Consider the following 23,763-nt stretch of genomic DNA (forward strand, 5'->3'; position numbering starts at 1 on the left):
GCGAAATACGGAGTTTATGATTCATGTGTGAGTGTGTGTTCTTGATACTCGTTTAGAACAAGTAGTTTTACACCAATTACACTATTTTTTCTTAGTTTAAAGGCCGTGGACTGAAGATGTGAAATTTCCGAAGCCTCTCCCCCACCCCCCTTTCGCGAGCGCGCATTTTTTTCATGATAGTCGATTAGAGCAAGTTGTTTTACACCTATTACGCTGTTTTTGTTTTTGTGCCCGGTTCAGACGCTTTCGGAAATTCCCGATATAAATATTCCGAGGCCTCTCCCCCACCCCTCTTTCTCGAGAGCGCATTTTTTTTTTGTCATATTCGTTTAGAGCAAGTTGTTTTACACATATTACACTATTTTTTTTTTTGTTTTGGTGCCCGGGTCAGCTCCTCAGACGCTTTCGGAACTTCCCGATGTGAATTTTCCGAGGCCTCTCCCCCACCCCCCTTTCGCGTGCGCGAATTTTTTTTTTCATATTCGTTCATAGGAAGTTGTTTTACACCTATTACACACATTTTTTTTTTGATTTTCTGATATTTGTTACGCCCTATATTAACCAACTTGTCACCCATAATTATGACCCTAGTATCGATCTATTGCATTTCAATTTGTTTTAGGGTTAGGGTTACGGTTAAGGGAAGGGTATCTTTTTTTTCTTCACAAATGTAAATAAACCCAATCTGTTTCTTAAACGAGGGACGTATTCATACGGCACAGAATTTTACCTCAATAGACGTCAGTGGTCGGTTGAAATTGCAGAAATTGAAGAAAAAGAATAACAAATATCTTACAAACCATAGAATTTTCTCGATAAAGCCAAGAGAAAAAGATGTTTTATAAACGCATTCTACCAGTATACGAAGTTTAAAAGTGTTTAGTTACGTGGAAATTATTTTAAAAAACTGCCGTTCAAACCGAAAAGATCCCAATGTAAAATATAAACTATGTAAACAAACAAAACGAACGGACGAAATATACCTTTTAAAGAAATCAATTATTACTTTTCTTAATCGTTTTTTACAACGCAATACTACTAAGAAATATTCAACCTTAAATAACAAGATGACCTTTAGGCGGATTCTCACCCGGGTGGTTGATTAAGATAGCTAGACACAGTTAACTCTCTTTCTCTCTGTATCACACAGTTTAATGACATACCCTCTTACTCTGGTGTATGCATTAGTGTAATGTAATAGTCCTAATAGTTATTATTACACAATACTTGCAGGTAACAATCTTATATACTTCTGTTACATAATAATTCCATTAATATCTTGAATGCCTTTCACAGGAATATGGTAACCTTTCATATTCATTATATCCCTTCCTTCTCTCTACTACTAGGGAATAAACCCCCCTTGATGGCCAAATTGCCCTCGAATTACGGCCACATCGACTTAAGGAAAAATATTGCATTAATAAAATGTAATCCTAGATATACCCTAAATAAGACAGGATGGTCATAACTGGAAATGCTTTTGATCATATACAGGCCAGCATGACCAGAGTTGACCTGGGGCTAAATACTATCACCATCTCCAACAGCAACGACAGTGACCCTTCGATTGCCAGTCCTTAAGTTCAAGAATTCGCAGATGTTTGACCTTTGTTTTAAAAAAAATTTTTGAGGACAGATAGCAAAAACAACAATAACAACAATAAACAAAGAATAACAAATAAACACCACTTGCCTTCTTAATGTGTGTACTGCAAGTAGGCGGACACGCTACTTGAAACCAAGATCACACAGTCCGCAGCTGAGTTATGGTGAGAGGATGTGGGAAGGTAAGCACATGTGGGGGAGAAGCACCAAATAATAAGATTTGTCTGCAGAAGCAAATTTTTTCTACCACTACATCAATAGATTATAATTTACGAATTGAAAACGCGGATCTTTTCGGTTTGAACGGCAGTTTTTTTCTAGCGGTGTCATATGAAATTGTCACCCATAATTATGACCCTAGAATCGATCTATTGCATTTCAATCTGTTTTAGGGTTAGGGTTAGGGTTAGGGGTGGGGGGAAGGGTATCTTTTTTCTTCACAAATGTAAATAAACCCAATCTGTTTCTTAACCCTTTCGTTACTGAATTTATTTTGAGATCCTCAGTGTTTCTTCCAATTATGTTAAATATAACAAAGAATTAAGTAAAATAACATCGTTATCATTAAGCTAGAGTTAGGGACATAAATTGTGACTAAGGTTTGGTGGAAGGTTTTAATTCAGAACTTTTGAAAACCAGACATTTGTACTAAAGAGCCAAAGCCGGTTTCAGCCGGGTTGGTAACAACGAGGGACATATTCATACGGCACAGAATGCTTTTTACCTCAATAGACGTCAGTGATTGTTTGAAATTGCAGAAATTGAAGAAAAACAAACAACAAATATCTTACAAACTATAAAATTTTCTCAATAAAGCCGAGAGAAAAAGATATTTTATAAACACATTCGGCGATCTTTCATTCTACCAGTATACGAAATTTAAAAGTGCTTGGTTACAAAGAAATTATTTTTTAAATCTGCCGTTCAAACCGAAAAGATCCCAAACCCTAACCCTAACACCCCATATATATATTTCTCTTTTACTTGTTTCAGTCATTTGACTGCGGCCATGCTGGAGCACCGCCTTTAATCGAGCAACTCGACCGCGGCACTTATTCTTTTGTAAGCCCAGTACTTATTCTATCGGTCTCTTTTGCCGAACCGCTAAGTAACGGGGACATAAACACACCAGCATCGGTTGTCAAGCAATGCTAGGGGGACAAACACAGACACACAAACACACACACGCATATATATATATACATATATACGACGGGCTTCTTTTCAGTTTCCGTCTACCAAATCCACTCACAAGGCTTTGGTCGGCCCGAGGCTATAGTAGAAGATATATATATATATATAAAAAAGAAACACTTTCTTGAAATATATCCGATACTTCCGAAGTTACGCCGAAATTTGAAATATCTAGCTCCAGGATGGCCGGAGTCCAATGCCCGAAACAATTAAGATACCAGATAATTAAAAATAATTAATAAAAAGAAGCTACTTGTTCGTGTGAGGTCCTAGAGTTAGGCTGACTGTAACATAAGGCTTTTACTATAAAGTATCTGTAGAGTTATCCACTCTTCGTTAATCAATTTCTTCTCCTCGTGTTTTTGCCAGAAGAAAAAAAGGCTTTAATTGATGTGATTTTATTGTTTAATAATGGGCAAGAACGACAAGGGCCAAGTTCTTGGTCGTAGTATTATCAAGGAAAGATTCGCTAAGAAGAAACACGGAGGACAGAAATGTTTTGTGAGTATATAATTTAATTTTTTTTTAATAATATTGTGTAATATGTTCCGTTGTTTAAAATTACACCCACAAGCGTTGGCACATATTTCTCCGTCTTAACTTTATTGTTTACGTGGTCGAAGGTTGGTCGATGAATTAAGTACCAGTTGCGTACTGGGATCAATGTAATCGACTAGTCACCTCCCCCGACCCCACCGATCGCCAAGGAACATTGTTTTTCATATTCGTTTAACATGTTGTTCTATACCTATTGCACTATTTTTGGGGGGGTTAATGTTTAGATGTAAACATTAACCTTTCTTTTTTGGGCGATCCTTCGGTATAGGTACCGTAAGTATCGGAAGTGGCTTTGTTTACGTTTCTGAAGATAACAGAAACCCTTTTCCTCCCACCCCTAACCCTAACCCTTGATCTTTTTAAATGAAATTTTGGACCTTTTCGGTTTGAACGGCAGTTTTTTAAAAATAATTTCCACGTAACTAAACACTTTTAAACTTCGTATACTGGTAGAATGTGTTTATAAAACATCTTTTTCTCTTGGCTTTATTGAGAAAATTCTATAGTTTGTAAGATATTTGTTTTTTTTCTTCAATTTCTGCAATTTCAACCAATCAATGACGTCTATTGAGGTGAAAACATTCTGTGTCGTATGAATATGTCCTTCGTTTAAGAAACAGATTGGGTTTATTTACATTTGTGAAGAAAAAAAGATACCATTCCCCCCACCCCTAACGATTGAAATGCAATAGATCGATACTAGGGTCATAATTATGGGTGACAATTTCATATGACACCGCTTACAAACTATAGAATTTTCTGAATAAAGCCAAGAGAAAAAGATGTTTTATAAACACATTCTACCAGTATACGAAGTTTAAAATTGTTTAGTTACATGGAAATTGACCCCAGCATGCAACAGGTACTTGTTGACCCCGAAATGATGAAAGGCAAAGTTGACCTCGGCGGAATTTGAACTCAGAACGTAAAGACCAAAGAAATACTGCTAAGCATTTCGCCCGATGTGCTAATGTTTCTGCCAGCTCACCGCCTTAGAATTTCTCATTTATTATTATAGATGTGTTTACCTTTTTTGTCATTTTCTTCTTCAGGTACATACAAGTGAACTGAACGATGGCTATGAGTGGGGCCGGCTCAACCTTGCATCTGTTACTGAACAGAGTAACCTGGAAGACTTCCTTGCCACTGCAGAATTAGCAGGCACAGAGTTTACTGCTGGTAAATACATCTGGACTGTTTTTATTTATTTTGTAGTGTAATTTAGTCTCCAATAGCTGAGATACCAGGACATACATACATGTATGTATACATACATACATGCATGCATGCAAGAGTGGTTGTATTGTTTGCTTTATATGTATCCATTTAATTTTTCTCGATATTTTTATTTATTTTTTGTTTTTCTACTTTTTTTTTGGCAGAAAAACTTAATGTAAAATTTATTGACCGCCCAAATGACAGTGGTTTGCCAAGTGCAGATGAACTGAAGCTTGTGAAAGCAGTCCAAGACAAAAATAAAGAATTGCTACGAATTCCTCGAAGGTTTGTTTCTATTGATTTATTTTATGTCACATTTGGTAAACTATAACAGTGTTGATTGCAGATTTTCATCATCATCGTTTAATGTCCGCTTTCCATGCTAGCCTTGGTTGGATGGTTCAACTAGGGTCTGGGAAGCCAGGAGGCTGCACCAGGCTCCAGTCTGATCTGGCAGTGTTTCTACAGCTGGATGCCTTTACTATTGCCAACCACTCCGTGAGTGTTGTGGGTGCTTTTTACGTGCCACCGGCACAGGTGCTAGACGAGGCTGGCAACGGCCATGATCGGTTGGTGCTTTTTACGTGCCACCGGCACAGAGGCCAGTCGAGGCGGCGTTGGCAATGGCCACGTTCAGATGGTTCTTTTACGTACCATCGGCACAGGTGCCAGGCGAGGCTGGCAACGGCCACAATCGGTTGGTGCTTTTTATATGCCACCGGCACAGAGGCCAGTCGGGATGGCGCTGGCAACAGCCACGTTCGGTTGGTTCTTTTACGTGCCACCGGCACTGGTATCACAACTACAATTTCCATTGATTTTTGAGCAATTTCTGTGAATGAAAAGTTTATTGCCTTCCTGGTGATGAGAGAGAAACAAAGGAGTGTTTGCTACACATTGGCAAACAAATATCACGAAGGACTGTTGAAAGAACCCCACCTTATGGCTATTCTTGCCAGTGTTTATGTCCTTTGCTGAAATATATACATATGTACACATAGAGCTATACACACACACACACACATATGGGTGTGTTTTAAGGCGGCGAGCTGGCAGAAACGTTAGCACGCCGGGCGAAGTACGTAGCCGTATTTCGTCTGCCGCTACATTCTGAGTTCAAATTCCGCTGAGGTCGACTTTGCCTTTCATCTTTTTGGGGTCGATAAATTAAGTACCAGTTATGCACTGGGGTCAATGTAATCGACTTAATCCGTTTGTCCGTCCTTGTTTGTCCTCTCTGTGTTTAGCCCCTTGTGGGTAGTAAAGAAATAGGTATTTCGTGTGGCTTTACGTTAAGGCGGTGAGCTGGCAGAATCGTTAGTACGCCGGGCGAAATGTTTTGTGGTATTTCATCTGCCGCTACATTCTGAGTTCAAATTCCGCCGAAGTCGACTTTGCCTTTCATCCTTTCGGGGTCGAAATTAAGTACCAGTTACGCACTGGGGTCGATATAATCGACTTAATCCGTTTGTCTGTCCTTGTTTGTCCCCTCTGTGTTTACCCCTTTGTGAGTAGTAAAGAAATAGGTATTTCGTCTGGCGCTACGTTCTGAGTTCAAATTCTGCCGTGGTTGACTTTGCCTTTCATCCTTTCGGGGTCGATAAATTAAGTACCAGTTACACACTGGGGTCGATATAATCGACTTAATCCGTTTGTCCCCTCTGTGTTTAGCCCCTTGTGGGTAGTAAAGAAATAGGTATTTTGTCAGCCGCTACATTCTGAGTTCAAATTCCGCCGAGGTCGACTTTGCCTTTCATCCTTTCAGGGTCGATAAATTAAGTACCAGTTACGCACTGGGGTCGATGTAATCGACTTAATCCGTTTGTCTGTCCTTGTTTGTCCCCTCTGTCTTTAGCCCCTTGTGGGTAGTAAAGAAATAATATATGTGTGTGTCTGTGAGAGAGAAAGAGCATGTGTAAATTTATTCATTTAAATTTTTTATTTTTTAATCCTCACTTTGTCTTTCTCTGTATTTTTTCTCTGCAGGCCTGACTGGGATTCCAACACAACACCTGAAGAACTTGCTGCCAAGGAACGAGAACTCTTTCTTCTGTGGAGGAAGAGTCTGTCTTTGTAAGTATTTATCTGTATTTTATAAATATTGTTGTTATTTCTCTTCACCTTACTTTGTTAAACCTTTTGTTATTATATTTCTGTTGGATTAAACTGCTGTTCATTTAGTTACTTTTGAATTTATTGAAGAATTGAGTAAAATAACTTAGGCATTATTAATCCTTTAACCCTTTCATTACTGTATTTATTTTGAGATGCTCTGTGTTTCTTTCAATTACTTTAAATATAACAAAGAATTTAGTAAAATAACTTAGTTATCATTCAGCTAATGTTAGGAACATAAATTGTGACTAAGGTTTGGTGGAAAATTTTAATTCAGAACTTTTGGAAACAAAACATTTGTAGTCAGAGCCAGGGCCAGTTTCAGCTGGGTTGGTAACGAAAAGGTTAACATTTAAACTTGCCATATCTGGCCAAAATATTCTCTCCGTTTTATGTTCAAACTGGTCAGATGTAGTCTTTCACATCCAGGGCAGTTGAGTCAGATTCGTGGAGTTGGAGTCTGTAAAACTATACCAACTCCAACATCTTTATTCTTTAATATAAACCAGTTATAACATATAGGCCTTCTCAGAGGGCAAGCGTATGCATATGCTGTATGAGATATGTGGACCACAATCACTTAATTACATAAAGAGGAGCTAGAGGTGCCAATAGTTCAGGAGACTGTGGAATAAATGATAATCAGATGGGGCAATGTCCGGCAAATATGGTGGGTGGGGCATCGTTTGCCATTCAAACTGCTCCAGCCTTTGGAATATCATCCTTGCTGTCTGTGGCTGAACATTATCCTGATGGAAGAACACCTTTTGTTTTGAAACCAAAGATGGTTGTTTTTGTTCTAGCGCTGACTTAAGCTGCTCAGGCTGCTCGCAGTCGACCTCCTGTATTACAGTTTAGTTTGGGTTTATAAGTTCAAAGTGGACTAAATTTCTCATATCTCACCAAACAGATAACAACACCTTACATGGGTGAAGACCTTTAGCCTGGGGTGCTGGTGTTTCTCTTTTCCCTACCCACTGTCTTCGGCGCTTGCCATTTTTATACAGAACCCATTTCTCATCACAAGTCACTATTCAATCCAAAAAAAGGTACGTTTAGAGACGTGACAGCAAAGAAGAGCACACCTTAAATCTGCACATGATTAAACTTGGAAAGTTTGTGAGGAACTCATTGACCCAATTTGCTGACTTTTCCGATGACATGCAGGTGTCAATGAATGGTTGAATGACCAAATCCAAGCTTCTCTGCTAGTTCCTCAATAGTTATGCTCTATAGATCTTCCAGGACGAGGCTCATCTTCTAAGCTGTAGTTTCTGACTTGGAATTTCTGGAACCATTGTTGACACTGTCTTATGCTTATTGTTTGATCCTATATACTGCATTAACATTCTTTGCACTTTCCGTTGTGCTGTTGCCTTTATTGGACCCCTAAAGCAAAATATGCCAAATATGCTCCTTTGTTACTTCCATTATAGCTGTGAACAAATAACTGTTAAAATCAAACTGCACTCTTCAAAACATGCACTAAGAATAAGTACAAGGTAAAATTACTACCTGCAATTACTATAGCAAGTTGATGCGGGTAGTTTATCCCGTCCCCCTCCAACTTTTAGTTCATGCAATATGACCCTATATATTTATGTTTCCAAAAGGTTACAAGCAGAAGACCATGTTACATTGACTCCGTACGAAAAAAATCTGGACTTCTGGAGACAACTTTGGCGTGTTCTTGAACGAAGGTAACTTTTCTATTTATTTACAAATTTTTATTGTTACTGATGTTGTTTAGCCTAAGTCAACCCATATTTGACAGGCCTGTAATCAAAGACATTCCCACCATGACCATCCTGCGTGCAGCAGATCTAGGATCCTTTGATGGTTTTTTACTTCTCAACTGCCACCCTTCATATGCTTCACATGTCAATACCAGTTACGCACTGGGGTCGATGTAATCGACTTAATCTGTTTGTCCCTTCTGTGTTTAGCCCCTTGTTGGTAGTAAAGAAATAGGTATGAAGCTTGCTTCACAACCACATGGTTCCATGTTCAGTCTCACTGCGTGGCACCTTGGGCAGCTGTCTTCTAACATAGCCTCAGGCCAACCAAAGCCTTATCAGTGGATTTGGTCGACGGAAACTGAAATGATATGTGTGTGTGTGTGTGTGTATTTATGTATATATCTATGTGTGCGTGTCTTTGTGTCTGTGTTTGTTCCTTGACAACCGGTGGTGGTGTATTTATACCTGTGTAATTTAACGGTGTGGCTAAAGAGACTGATAGAATAATTAGTAGGCTTAAAAAAATAAGTCCTGGGATTGATTTGTTAGACTAAAACCTTTCAAGGTGGTGCTCCAGCATGGCTGCAGTCAAATGATTGAGACAAGTTAAAAAAAGAATATATGCATATGTGCATACATACATATTCCCAGTGGTAGGTTGTGACTTATATATATATGTGATATATCCTAGTAACGCGGCGAGCTGGCAGAATCGTTAGCACGTCGGGCGAAATGCTTAGCGGTATTTCGTCTGCCGCTACGTTCTGAGTTCAAATTCCGCTGAGGTTGACTTTGCCTTTCATCCTTTCGGGGTCGATTAAATAAGTACCAGTTACGCACTGGGGTCGATATAATTGGATTAATCCGACTAAACATACACACACACACGCACTCTATCTCTCTCTCTCTCATAAACATAAACTTCCTCACTCTGTAATGTGGTTTTGTCCTTTCCTGATGTGGCTGTTATTTTTAGCCAATGATGATTTCCTCTTTCAGTGATGTGATTGTGCAGATTGTAGATGCAAGAAACCCTTTACTGTTTCGCTGCCAAGATGTTGAGAAATACGTCCATGAGATAGATTCTACCAAAGTCAATGTTATTCTAATCAACAAAGCTGATTTCTTGACAGAGAAACAGAGGTAAATATCCACATTATTACAATTCTTATGGTGTTGTTGTCCTATAGGCAGTGAGCTGGCAGAAACGTTAGCACACCGGACGAAATGCCGTTACATTCTGAGTTCAAATTCCACCGAGGTCAACTTTGCCTTAAATATTTAAACCACCTGAAGAATGACTGTAACTCGAAATTTTAAGAATTGGACAGCCATGAAACGATCGTAGTGTTATATTAATTATCTTTTTTAATAATTTCGATATATATTTAAATAATATAAATTAATTAATCTTATGTATTGGCTTAAGTTTTTCATTGTATGATTTGCCTAATAGTGGTTTTATCTCTAATTTAATATAATATATATATATATATATATAATGTATATGTATATATAATGTGTGTATGTGTAATATGTTTCTCTCTTTTTCTCAATGCAGGCAATATTGGGCCAAGTACTTCTCTGCTGAAGGAGTCAGGGTTGCTTTTTGGTCAGCCATAGAAGAAACTAAGAAACATCAACAGGTAAGGAAATAATATTTTACTCTAATTTAGCTCGAGAATATAATTCCATGGAACATTCCAGATCACAGTCAAAAACAATTTTTATTGAAAACCGAAAACAGTGAATTGATGATGATGAACTTACGGGATCTGCTGCGTTTGTGTGTTTCTCCCCTGTGTTCACTGATTTGTAAACAATGTCTCCCTTGCATGTTTTGCTTATTTACCTGATCAATAGACTGGGAGATTATTTACGTCATTCGGAAACAGATCGGAGTTAGCTGAGTCATGCAAGCATGGAGATTTAAAAATAATGATGGTGGTGGTGTTGGTAGTGATGGTGGTGGTGGTGATGGTGGTGATGATGATGATGATACGCAGCCCCATGTTTTGGTAATCAGATGGACCACACAGATTTTTGGCCCCTTCCCTTACCTTCACAAAAATTACACTTGAATATCTGTTTTGTTATTTATCTATTTACTTATTCTGTTGTGTCTGGGGAGACTAATTCTCTTTTAGTGCTTTATTATTTAACACACTCACCGGTAAAATTTCCACTTATTTCTTATTTTTATTTTCTAAAATTTTCATTGTGTCTTGCAACCGGAAATTTTACCGGTGAGTGTGTTAAATAATAAGGCACTAAAAGGGAATGAATCTCCCCAGACACAACAAAACATGCTTCAACACACGAACTCACATAAAGAATCTTGCAAACCAAATCCAAAAACGAAATATTTACTTATTCTTTATTATTTTATCTTCCAGATGTCCAAGACACAGGAACAAGAAAGGTCAGATATTCCTGAAGAGTTGAAAAAATTGGCAGAAAGTGTACAAGAAAATGCTGCTGTTGAAGAAGATGCTGTTGCCAGTCCTAACAATTCTACAGTTAAAGATGATGAGAAAGATGGCAATGATGCTGATAACCATGTGGGTGATTCAGTCAAAGATCTTGGCAGTTCCTCAGCAGCTGAACCTGATCAAGCTGTTGTGCCTGAATCCACGACCACTGACATCAAGTCTGTAGAATTGGCCCCGGAGAGTCACAGTTCATGCCATGAAATGCAGTCAAAGACGAAAAGCGGTGTTGAAGAAATGATGAGTACTTTGTGCCTCTCTCCTCCCGATTCTCAAGAAGGCAGCTCAGTTGAGAAAGACAGTGTGAATACGGACTGTGAAGGAAAAGAAAATGAAGACGACAAAGATGGTGATGATGAGGATGAGGAAGATAGCCACCAGGTAATAACAGATGCACAGGATACAAAGACTACTGCTCCATCACAAACCTGTGCCATAGAGAACTCAGCCGAAGTGCTGGACACACACAAGCTGCTAGAATTTCTGAAATCCCTTCATGTCGGTCCAACATATCAACCAGGTGTAACAACCTTAGGAATGGTAAGTTTAAGTAAGAGTTCTTTATTGTTTTATCATTGTTGTTGTTTTACGTCTGTTTCTTGATGTCGGCATTGGTTAGATCAGTTGATCTTTCTCAACCATCCTTTATTATGGCAAGGCACTGGCACATTTTATGTGAAAAGTCAAAAGCAACTGGTATGCATTGATGGGAAATTGTAGCTGTGTGATTAGTAAACTTTGCAACCTTATGGTTTTAGGTTCAATCCCACTGCATGTCATCTTGTATAACTTTCTTCTATTCAATCATTGGGTTGACCAATGCCTTGTGAGTGATTTTGTTAGACAGAACTGAGTTCAAATTCCGCCAAGGTCGACTTTGCCTTTCATCCTTTCGGGGTCGATAAATTAGGTACCAGTTAAACACACACAACGCTCGGTCTGGGAATCGAAACCGCGATCCTCCGACCGCGAGTTCGCTGCCCTAACCACTGGGCCATTGCGCCTCCACTTCTTGTTGCTGCTGCTTCTATTTCCCCAACATCATCATCATATTTTTATGAGTCTTCATCTTTCTTCAGGTTGGTTTCCCGAATGTCGGTAAAAGTTCCACCATCAACGCCATACTTCAAACTAAGAAGGTCCCAGTTTCTGCTACTCCAGGACGTACCAAACATTTTCAGGTAAAAGCCAATTACATAACTGTCATACATTGCATGGGTCTACGTCCACGTGTGAGTTAGTGTATTGCAGTTTTATACATTTATGTAACTTATATTAATATTAGGTTGTTTGGAAAATGTCCGATACCTATCTATCTATCCGCTCAGTCGAAGTTGACTCTCGGTCACTCGTTGGATCAGTGTCCTCCAGTCAGTTCTATCCTGGGCCGCTTCTTTCAGATTGGCTATGTCCATTCCTGTATCACTCTTGATGGTGTCAAGCCAGCAGGTTCTTGGTCGGCCTCTTCCTCTCTTGCCACTGACCATTCTGAGCATGATGTCCTTCTCCGGGGATTTTCTCCGCATAATATGACCGAAATATGCCAATCTACGCTTGGTGATCCTAGCTTCTATCGACATTTTCGGCCTGATCTGCTTAACCCTTTCGTTACTGTATTTATTTTGAGATGTTCTGTATTTCTTTCAATTACTTTAAATATAACAAAGAATTTAGTAAAATAACTTAGTTATCATTAAGCTTGTATCAGGAACATAAATTGTGAATAAGGTTTGGTGGAAGATTTTAATTGAAACCTTAAGAAAACAAGACATTTGTACAACAGAGCCAGAGCCGGTTTGGTAACAAAAGGGTTAAGAACTTCTCCATTGGTATCACGCAAATGGCACCTTTGCCACTGGCATGTAAAAGCACCCATTACACTCTTGGAGTGGTTGGCATTAGGAATGGCATTCAGCCATAGAAACCATGTCAAATCAGACTGGAGTCTGGTGTAGCCTTTCAGCTTGTCAGCCCTGGTCAAACCATCGAACCCATGCCAGCATGGGCAATGGAGGTTAAATGAAAATGATGAACTGATGAATGTGAGTAAATAAAAATTACATTTGGTAGAATAATCTGCATGCTAAAGGGATAAAGTGATTTCTTTTGTACCATAAACTATTTACTATTTCTATGGTGCCCCTGCTTACCCTTGATGCCATAAGCACAAACTATTTTGCTTAATGGTTAATTCAGCACTGAGTCAAATGGAAATTGTAGTTATGATACCTGTGCCGGTGGCACGTAAAAGGCACCATCCGAATGTGGCCGATGCCAGCGCTGCCTTGACTGGCTTCTGTGCTGGTGGCGCATGACCTGTTGTGCTTGAGGAGACCTATTGAGTCAAGTACATCAACATCAAATAAATATCAAATGGAAATTGTAGTTGAGATACCTGTGCCGGTGGCACGTAAAAAGCATCATCGGAATGTGGCCGATGCCAGTGCCGCCTTGACTAGCTTCTGTGCTGGTGGCACGTAAAAAGCACCAACCGATTGTGACCGATGCCAGCCTCCCCTGGCACGTAAAAAGCACTCACTACACTCTCGGAGTGGTTAGCGTTAGGAAGGGCATCCAGCTGTAGAAACACTGCCCGATCAGACTGGAGCCTGGTGCAGCCTCCTGGCTTCCCAGACCCCGGTCGAACCATCCAACCCGTGCTAGCCCGGAAAGCGGACGTTAAACGATGATGATGATGATGATGAGTCTAACAGTTCAAATTGAATAAAATAGACATTGTGTTTTTTTTGTTTTTTCCTTTCAGACGCTGTTTGTTGATAAAAGTGTGATGCTGTGTGATTGTCCAGGGCTTGTCTTTCCTTCATTCGTTTCAACTAAAGCTGACTTGATTATCAATGGAATATTACCGATTGATCAGTTGCGAGACCATGTCCCACCTGTCTCTTTGGTAAGTCTCCATCTAATTCCTGTTCTTCTCTTCCTCTCTCTCTCTCTCTCTCCCTTGTTCGCTTAAATATATTCTCTCTTCCTTAAGGCAGCGAGCTGGCAGAAACATTAGCACGCCAGGCGAAATGCGTAGCCATATTTCATCTGCCGTTACGTTCTGGGTTCAAATTCCGCCGAGGTCGACTTTGCCTTTCATCCTTTTGGGGTCGATAAATCAAGTACCAGTTACGCACTGGGATCAATGTAATCGACTCAATCCATTTGTCTGTCCTTGTTTGTTCCCTCTGTGTTTAGCCCCTTGTGGGTAGTAAAGAAATAGGTATTTCGTCTGCTGTTATGTTCTGAGTTCAAATTCCGCCGAGGTTGACTTTGCCTTTCATCCTTTCAGGGTCGATTAAATAAGTACCAGTTACGCACTGGGGTCGATGTAATCAACTTAATCCGTTTGTCCCCTCTGTTTTTAGCCCCTTGTGGGTAGTAAAGAAATATATATTCACTCTTCCTATATACTTCTCTCTTTCCCCTTCTCTCTCTCTCTCACTATATTCCTCTCTTTCTCACACTTCTTTGCCTTGCAAGTTACTTGCAAGTGACCCTACTGGTGCCATGTATAAACCATCCAGTCCACACTGTAAAGTGGTTGGCATTTGGAAGAACATCCAGCTGTGAAAACCATGTTAAAACTGACCTCACCTGTGCTGGTGGCACATAAGAAGCACTCAGTCCACTCTGCAGAGTGGTTGGTGTTAGGAAAGGCATCCAGAGATAACAAGAACTGTTATCTGTTGGAGTAAAAGAACTGGCAAAAAAAGGTGGCTTCAAACAGTGCAACACAATGGTCTCTACTTTGAATGCTTGGCTTCATTTCTTGTAACTTGATGAATACAGGAAATAAGGTAGCAAAATATTGCAAAATTTTTGTCTCAACAATGATTTATGAGCAGGAACTTCAAATTCCTGTGGCTGCCAAACTAGTTTACTGGTACCTTGTGCAGTTCACTATTATTAATATACTTATATCATTTATACTAATGCGCGTAAAAAGCACCCACTACACTCTCGGAGTGATTGGTGTTAGGAAGGGCATCCAGCTGTAGAAACTCTGCCAAATCAAGATTGGAGCCTGGTGCAGCCATCTGGTTAACCAGCCCTCAGTCAAAACAGTCCAACCTATACTACGGCATGTAAAAAGCATCCACTACACTCTTGGAGTGGTTGATGTTAGGAAGGGCATCCAGCTGTAGAAACTCTGCCAAATCAAGATTGGAGCCTGGTGCAGCCATCTGGCTTGCTAGCCCTCAGTCAAACCGTCCAACCCATGCTATGGCATGTAAAAGCACCCACTACACTCTCGGAGTGGATGGCATTAGGAAGGGCATCCAGCTGTAGAAACTCTGCCAAATCAAGATTGGAGCCTGGTGCAGCCATCTGGTTTGCCAGCTCTCAGTCAAAATCGTCCAACCCATGCTAGCATGGAAATTGGACGTTAAACGATGATGATGATATACTGTTATTTCTGTTTTATTTAATCACTCACTCACTCACTTGCTTGATGGGACTGGGGTTATAACAAGAGTAATGGCCTCAGAGGTGTCCTCATGTGTAGTGCTGACCAGGTCCACCAGTGTTGGCAGTCCTGTGCCAGCCCTTCTACATCCTCCAAGATAATCTTGTTGGCTGGGGGCATGCAGGGGTCTGTTCTGATATTGGGCAGTCTGCTTTCTTTCGGTTGTTCTAACAAGTCGAGGGTTCTTCTTGACAAGTTGTTGGCTCTCCACGGAATAGTCAGATGATGGGGCTGCCACCTTGTCTGTTTGTCTACTATCTATCTGTCTGTCTGTCTGTCATCTATCTGTGTACCTATTTCTTTATTACCCACTAGGGGCTAAACACAGAGGGGACAAACAAGGACAGACATAGGTATTAAGTCGATTACATCGACCCCAGTGCGTAACTGGTACTTAATTTATCGACCCCGAAAGGATGAAAGGCAAAGTCGACCTCGGCGGAATTTGAACTTAGAATGTAACGGCAGACGAAAAACCGCTAAGCATTTCACCCGGCATGCTAACATTTCTGCCAGCTCTATCTGTGTACCTGCCCGCTTACCTGCTTCTTCATATATCCATCTATATATCTGACTGCACGCTTTCCTTTCACTTGCTTTATTTACCCATTCATCCATCCATCTACCCACCTTCCCTTCCTCGCTTCTTGTTTACTGATACATGACTCCCCCCACTTTGTCTTTTCTCAGGTCTGCCAGCAAATTCCGAGGACAATTCTTGAAGACATCTATGGTATTATGATACCTAAACCCGACGAATACGATGACCCAGATCGTCCACCCACAGCCTTAGAACTTCTCAATGCTTATGGCTGTAAGTATACACCTCACTTCATTCAACAGGTTAACGTAAGGTCTGGTTCTGATGGCACCATTTGATCTCTGTTACTCCTTGTTTGCCTTTTTGTGATGTAATTGTTGGGAGGAAGGGCAGTATACTTGATCTCCGTAAGACATCCGAGGGCAATGGTGCTGGGTTCAGTCCCACTGCATGCCACCTTGGGCGAGTAACTTCTACCATAACCTCGGGCCAACCAAAACTTGTGAATGGATTTGCTACACGGAAATTGAAAGAAGCCTGTCGTGTCTGTATGTATATATACATGTGTGTGTGTGTGTGTGTGGTTGTATTAGTCTCCCTACAATCGGTGTTGGTGTGTTTATGTCCCTTAGGGTTGATTCGTTCAACTAAAATTAAGGTGGTGCTCCAGCATGGCCACATGGAAAAGGACCATTTTTCAGTGAATTTCGTTATTTTTCCTCTCTGTCTGCGTGGGTTATTTCGAGTATTTTGTTTTTGTCTGGGAGTCTCTTCTTATAGTAGAACAAATAGTTAAGGTTCTTTGGCTGCTATTTCTAAACGTCGGTATGTGGTAAAGCAAATCTTTGCTCAACCCTAATTATAATTATACTCATAATTATAAAATATTGTTTAAGTTTACCGAAAAATGGTCCTTTTTCATGCCGAATTCTACTTGGTGGAATTATTAATTACTAGTTAATTAATTAATTTTACCTTTTATTATTATTGCCGCATCGACTGGCTTCCGTGCCGGTGACACGTAAAATGCACCAATCAGACCGTTGCCAGCCTCGCCTGGCACCTGTGCGGGTGGCACGTAAAAAGCACCCACTACACTCACGGAGTGGTTGGCGTTAGGAAGGGCATCCAGCTGTAGAAACATTGCCAGATAAGACTGGAGCCTGGTGCAGCCTTCTGGCTTCCCCAGTCGAACCGTCCAACCCATGCTAGCATGGAGAACGGACGTTAAACGATGATGATGATGATATATATACACACACACACATACGACAGGCTCCTTTCAGTTTCCGTCTACCAAATCTACTCAAGGGTTTGGTTGGCCTGAGGCTATAGTAGAAGACACTTGCCCAGGGTGCCATGCAGTGGGACTGAACCTGGAACCATGTAGTTCGTAAGCAAGCTACTTACCACACAGCCACTCCTACGCCTCACCCCGAATCTATGCGCTCATCGGGATGCTCTGGTTTTTATAGTGGCCACCACTGATTTTCTGCAAGACTTCGAGTGACTGAGCGAAGGAACTAGCTGGGCTCCCCGACGTGTGTCATGGTTAAAGGGACATAACTGTATAAGGGAGATAAATCCGGGCATGGGTCGCTGTTCCGTTCCCCCTGCTCTTCTAAATTATCGCATTTGTTGTATTGTTTCTATCATTTCTGTTTTAATGTTCTTCTTCTTTCTGTCTTTCAGACATGCGTGGCTTCATGACTCCAAGTAGTGTCCCAGATTGTCCAAGATCTTCTCGTTATATTCTTAAGGATTACGTCAATGTATGTATAATGAACAATGTATATACTTTTTCATTTGACGGCCTCTGATTTTGTGTAGTTTTACTTGTTTTCTTTCATTTATTTTTTTTTTATTTTCTTTATTTTTTTATTCTCTTACTTTTTTCAGTCATTTGAGTGTGGCCATGCTGGATCACCGCATTGACACCAGGACTTATTTTGGATCTTTTCGGTTTGAACGGCAGTTTTTTCTAGTGGTGTCATATGAAATTGTCACCCATAATTATGACCCTAGTATCAATCTATTGCATTTCAATCTGTTTTAGGGTTAGGGTTGGTTAGGGGTGGAGGGATGGGCATCTTTTTTTCTTCAGAAATGTAAATAAACCCAACCTGTTTCTTAAACGAGGGACATATTCATATGGCACAGAATGTTTTCACCTCAACAGACGTCATTGATTGGTTGAAATTGCAGAAATTGAAGCAAAAAAACAACAAGTATCTTACAAACTATAGAATTTTCTGAATAAAGCCAATAGAAAAAGATGTTTTATAAACATTCTACCAGTATATGAAGTTTAAAAGCGTTTAGTTACGTGGAAATTATTTTAAAAAACTGCCGTTCAAACCGAAAAGATCCCTTATTTCTTAAGCCTAGTACTTATTCTATAAGTCTCTTTTGCCGAATTGCTAAGTTACATAATCACACCAACATTGGTTGACAAGCAGTGATAGGTGGGGACAAACATTTACACAGCGAGCTTCTTTCAGTTTCCATCTACCAAATCCACTCGTAAGACTTTAGTTGGCTCAAGGCTATAGAAGAAGACACTTGCTCGAGTTACCACATAGTGGGATTGAATTCTGAACGTTGTGGTTGGGAAGCAAGCTTCTTACCACACAGCCATGCTTGCACATACACACACACACACAGATGCGATGGGCTTCTTTCAGTTTCCATCTAACAAATCCATTCAAGGCTTTGGACGGCTCAAGGCTGTAGTGGAAGACACTTGCCCAAGGTGCCACGCAGTGAGACTGAACCCAGAACCATGTGGTTGGGAAGCAAACTTCTTACCACACAGCCACACCTGCACATATATGATTATTTTTTTGTCTTTTGATAACCTGTGTATCCATTAACTTTTACTTTAAATCTCCCATATTAGACTGCGGCCATGCTGTGGCACCGCCTTGAAAAGTTTTAGTCAAACAAATCACCCCAGAGTCTTTGTTATTTTTTTTCTAAACCTGGAACCCAGGTGGAGGCTTAACGTTAGATTAGAGGGGCCCAGGTCTGAGAGGGTTAAGGAACCATATAATGGCTTGCTCACTCATTATTTATGCTGTAGTCGCAGTAGTAGTTGTAGTAGTAGTCGCTGTAGTAGGTGACAGTGTAGTTTTAAGTTTTCTGTAGAAAGCTTTGCTTACTATGTCTCTGTTACTATGTCTCTTTGTACTTTTTCCAGTTTTATTATTATTATTATTATCATTATTACTCTTTTACTCTTTTACTTGTTTCAGTCATTTGACTGCGGCCATGCTGGAGCACCGCCTTTAGTCGAGCAAATCGACCCCAGAACTTATTCTTTGTAAGCCTAGTACTTATTCTATCGGTCTCTTTTGCCGAACTGATAAGTTACGGGGACATGAACACACCAGCATCGGTTGTCAAGCAATGTTGGGAGGACAAACACACACACACAAACACACATATATATATATATGTACATATATACAACAGGCTTCTTTCAGTTTCCGTCTACCAAATCCACTCACAAGGCTTTGGTTGGCTCGATATTATTATTATTATTATTATTATTATTATTATTATTATTATGTTTTTTTTTTAAATTTCATTAATATACCTTCTGGTATTTGACAGGGAAAGCTGTTGTACTGTCATCCCCCTCCTGGGGTCTTAGCTGAAGATTTCAGCGATGCTCTGGAGACATATTCCAAAAAAGTGAAGAAGGAAACTTCTGAAAACTCGCAGGTAAGATATGGGTAATTTGTGAAATGTGTTTAATTCAAAATTTTCTGCCACCCTGGGTATGGAGGAGAAGGAGGAGATTTGAGGCTGGGAGGGAGATGTTAACGAGAGTTGAGGTTGTGTCATTGAAGATGGTATATAGAGTTTGGGCGGTGAGCTGGGGGAATCGTTAAGACGCCGGGCGAAATGCTTAGCGGTATTTCGTCTGCCGTTACGATCTGAGTTCAAATTCCGCCAAGGTCGACTTTGCCTTTCATCCTTTCGGGGTCGATAAATTAAGTACCAGTTACACACTGGGGTTGAAGTAATCAACTTAATCCGTTTGTCTGTCCTTGTTTGTCCTCCCTGTGTTTAGGTGTTTTTGCTCAATAAACACTCACAACGCCCGGTCTGGGAATCGAAACCGTGATTCTACAACTGCGAGTCTGCTGCCCTAACCACTGGGCCATTGCGCCTCCACACACACGTATATATATATATATATATATACATACTCTTTACTCTTTTTCTTGTTTCAGTCATTTGACTGCGGCCATGCTGGAGCACCGCTTTTAATCGAGCAACTCGACCCCAGTACTTATTCTTTGTCAGCCCAGTACGGGGACATAAACACACCAGCATCGGTTGTCAAGCAATGCTAGGGGGACAAACACAGACACACAAACATACACGCACACACAAACACACACTTTTTATAGATATATACATATATACGACGGGCTTCTTTCAGTTTCCGTCTACCAAATCCACTCACAAGGCTTTGGTCGGCCCGAGGCTATTGTAGAAGACACTTGCCCAAGGTGCCACGCAGTGGGACTGAACCCGGAACCATGTGGTTGGTAAAGAAGCTACTTACCACACAGCCACTTCTGCGCTTATATATACATATATAGATCAAGGAGCAAATGAAGATATAAACCTTGGAGGGATAAAAATATTTGTGATTAGACTGGATATAGTATTAATATTATACAAATCGAGAGAGAAGATGAAGATAAGATTAATAAAAGTTTATTACCCTCCATCTTCCCTCTTGTTTTGTTACACACACACACACATATTTGTCTTAATTATTTTTAACTTTAAATTAATTTTAATTTTTATTTACTTTCAGCTGAGACATTCTCGTCAAAAGATGCTTGATTCCTCTTTTTTCTCTAATGTAAGTTATTTGACTTTTAAATTTCCATTTCTGTTTTTGTATATGTGTGTGTGTGGTGTGTGCGTGCATGCGTGTGTGTGTGTGTGTGTGCATCCATGCATGCATGGTGAGCTATTGGTATGGTTGTTGACATCATTTTTTTGTTTTTTGTGGTTGAACTGTAACCAGTGAAGTTTGCTTGTAGTGGAGGCACATGGCCTAGTGGTTAGAGCAGCAGACTCGCGGTCGAGGGATTGCGGGTTCAAATCTCAGACTGGGCGGTGTGTGTGTGTTTATGAGTGAAACACCTAAGCTCCACACGGCTCCGGCAGAAGGTAATGGCGAACTTCTGCCAACTCTTTTGCCACAACTTTCTCTCACTCTTTCCTCCTGCATCTTGCAGCTCACCTGCGACGGACCGGCGTTCCGTCCAGGTGGGGAACCTATACGTCAAGGAAATCGGGAAACCGGCCCTTATGATCCAGGCGTGGCTCGAGAAGGAACAAACAACAAGTGGAGTTTGTTGACCTCTGATAGCATATTGGCCACTAGCTATGAGCTTTTGAGCTCTTCAGGAAAGAAATACTCCTTACTTGAAAAACAGTTAAGTGTTGGTGACAGGAACTGTATCCCACTGCAAAACTCTTACCTTAAATAATTTATCATCATTGTGCCAGTAGCACATAAAAAGCACCATCCGAACGTGGCCGATGCCAGCCCCGCCCCGACTGGCTTCTGTGCCGGTGGCACATAAAAAGCACCATCCGAACGTGGCCGTTGCCAGCGCCGCCTTGGCTGGCTTCCGTGCCGGTGGCACGTTAAAAGCTCCAACCGATCGTGGCCGATGCCGGACCTCCCTGGCACCTGTGCAGGTGGCACGTAAAAAACACCCACTACACTCGCGGAGTGGTTGGCATTAGGAAGGGCATCCAGCTTTAGAAACTCTGCCAGATCAGACTGGAGCCTGGTGCAGCCCCTGGCTTCCCTGACCCCAGTCGAAGCATCCAGCCCGTGCTAGCGCGGAAAACGGACGTTAAACGATGATGATGATGATGATGATTAGCCATTCTAGTATGGAAAAATACGTGTGTTGTGTGTGTGTTTGAAATATGTGTGTATATGTTTGTGCTTCCTTATCTTGACATTGTATGATAGCTGTAAATGAATGTCACTGTCATACAAGCAGCATCATTCATCATCATTATCCAGTGTTTTAAATCTGGGCTTTGTCCCCGTTAATGGGGGTAGCTGGATCTACCTCAATATCATAGCAACTGCAGTAGGCAGGTGCAGCCCACCTCAACCTTTGGGCTGGCTGGTGCCCTTTCTCCTTTGCTATCATGAGGGTTATTTTGGAACTGGATTTTCTACAGGGAGCATGCCTTTGCTTACCCCCAACTTCAGTTTTGATACATGAGTGATCCCGAGACCAAGCCTTCCACCACGGCTTTTAAGAAATGTGGTGGAAAACTAGCTCAGGAAGGCAGGGATGCTACTCCCGAGATCCCTTTTTGAGCACTCCTACTTTCATCTGTGATATTCTGCAAGAACATCTCTGGCCATGGGGTAAAATTACCTATGTTTGGAAACAGGTGAAACTTACAGTTGGGAACAGGAAGGGCATCCAACCATAAAACTAGTTCACAATAAGCTCCATCTGACCCATGCTAAAATGAAAAAATAGATGCTAAATGATGATGATGATGATGAGGAGGAGGCGGGGAGTATGATTTCACATAAAAAATCTTGCAAACCAAATGCGTAAATGAAATTTTAGCTGTAACCATTGCCATTATCATCCTCTTCATCATCATTTAATGACTGTTGCCCATGCTGGCATGGGTTGGATGGTTTGACTAGGGCTGTCAAGCTGAGGGGCTGCACTAGATTCCAGTCTGAATTGGCATGGTTTCTATGGCTGGATGCCCTTCCTAACATGCCAGACACTTTATAGAGTGTGCTGGGTACACTTTACATGGCACTGCATTGATGCTTTTACACAGCGCCAAAGAATAAAAAAATTATCTACTGTCATGGAAAATGTAGCTAGAAATGCAGAACTATCAGAGTAATGGGCATTCAAAAAAGTATGTATGTATATAAATGTATGAATGAAGTCTTTAAGGTTTAACATTCAAATCAAGGAAGTGCAATAATAATGAGCTTTAGCACAGATAAACCTTATGTGAAAGACAAGCCTGTGCTCTCTTTTCCAATATCTCCTGTATTGAATGACACTGACCACATCTGATTTCCCGTTCATTGCAGAATTCTGCAAGCTATGTATATTCAAAGGGCAAGAGAGGAGTCAAAGGTTATGCACGACTAGATGGACTGAAGCAGGTTGGCTTGTCAGATGGTGACCCAAACAAGAAACCAGGCAAGAAGCACTACAATAAGAACAAGAAAGAGAAACTGAGGCGGGTGTATCACCACCTGGATGAACACTGAGGTCTTGCCAAGAGGAAATGTTATTAGTGTGAGAAATAGATGCATTATATGTACAATATATATATATATATATATATATAAAATGTCTATGTGCATTCTAACATACCCACACACATATATATTATGTATATTCATGCTCCTATGTATTATATAATTATATTTGTGTGTCTACATATATATATATATATGAATGTGTATCTATATTTATATACATATATAAATATTTTATTTGCTATATTTTTTTGACAATAAATCATTATTAAAGGATACAAAAGCAGACTTATTATTATTATTATTATTATGAAATTGCCTTTCAGAGTCAATGAATTAAGTACCAGTCAAGTACTGGGGTCGATGTGATCGACTTACCCCCTCCCCCCAAATTTCAGACCTTGTGCCTACAGTAGAAAGGATGATTATTATTATTGTTATTATTATTATTATTATTATTATTGTTATAAGGTGGTGAGCAGGCAGAATTGTTAGCATGCTGTCTTTACATTCTGAGTTCA

The 23,763-nt window shown here is 40.5% G+C and overlaps 2 protein-coding genes across 3 annotated transcripts in view; one reads left to right on the plus strand and one right to left on the minus strand.

Moving 5' to 3' along the window:
• LOC115224882 (fumarate hydratase class I, aerobic) overlaps positions 1-1,850 on the minus strand; it is a 30,028-nt gene extending 28,178 nt beyond the window's left edge. For both annotated transcript variants that reach the window (XM_036513624.1, XM_029795838.2), the window contains exon 1: positions 1,697-1,850. The gene's annotated coding sequence lies outside the window, so the exon portion shown is untranslated. The remainder of the gene's footprint in view (positions 1-1,696) is intronic.
• A 1,266-nt stretch (positions 1,851-3,116) lies between these two features.
• LOC115224888 (large subunit GTPase 1 homolog) lies at positions 3,117-23,307 on the plus strand. The gene is made up of 15 exons (XM_029795844.2): positions 3,117-3,303; positions 4,413-4,539; positions 4,743-4,863; positions 6,565-6,651; positions 8,307-8,393; positions 9,432-9,575; positions 9,994-10,078; positions 10,829-11,461; positions 12,001-12,102; positions 13,686-13,829; positions 16,086-16,209; positions 17,629-17,708; positions 19,552-19,662; positions 20,774-20,821; positions 23,069-23,307. Exons 1-15 carry the CDS (start codon positions 3,214-3,216, stop codon positions 23,249-23,251), a joined length of 2,166 nt encoding a protein of 721 aa, XP_029651704.1. The 5' UTR covers positions 3,117-3,213; the 3' UTR covers positions 23,252-23,307.
• Positions 23,308-23,763: the final 456 nt, after the last annotated feature.

This window comes from Octopus sinensis, linkage group LG26 (assembly GCF_006345805.1).
Source record: "Octopus sinensis linkage group LG26, ASM634580v1, whole genome shotgun sequence".
NCBI lineage: Eukaryota > Metazoa > Mollusca > Cephalopoda > Octopoda > Octopodidae > Octopus > Octopus sinensis.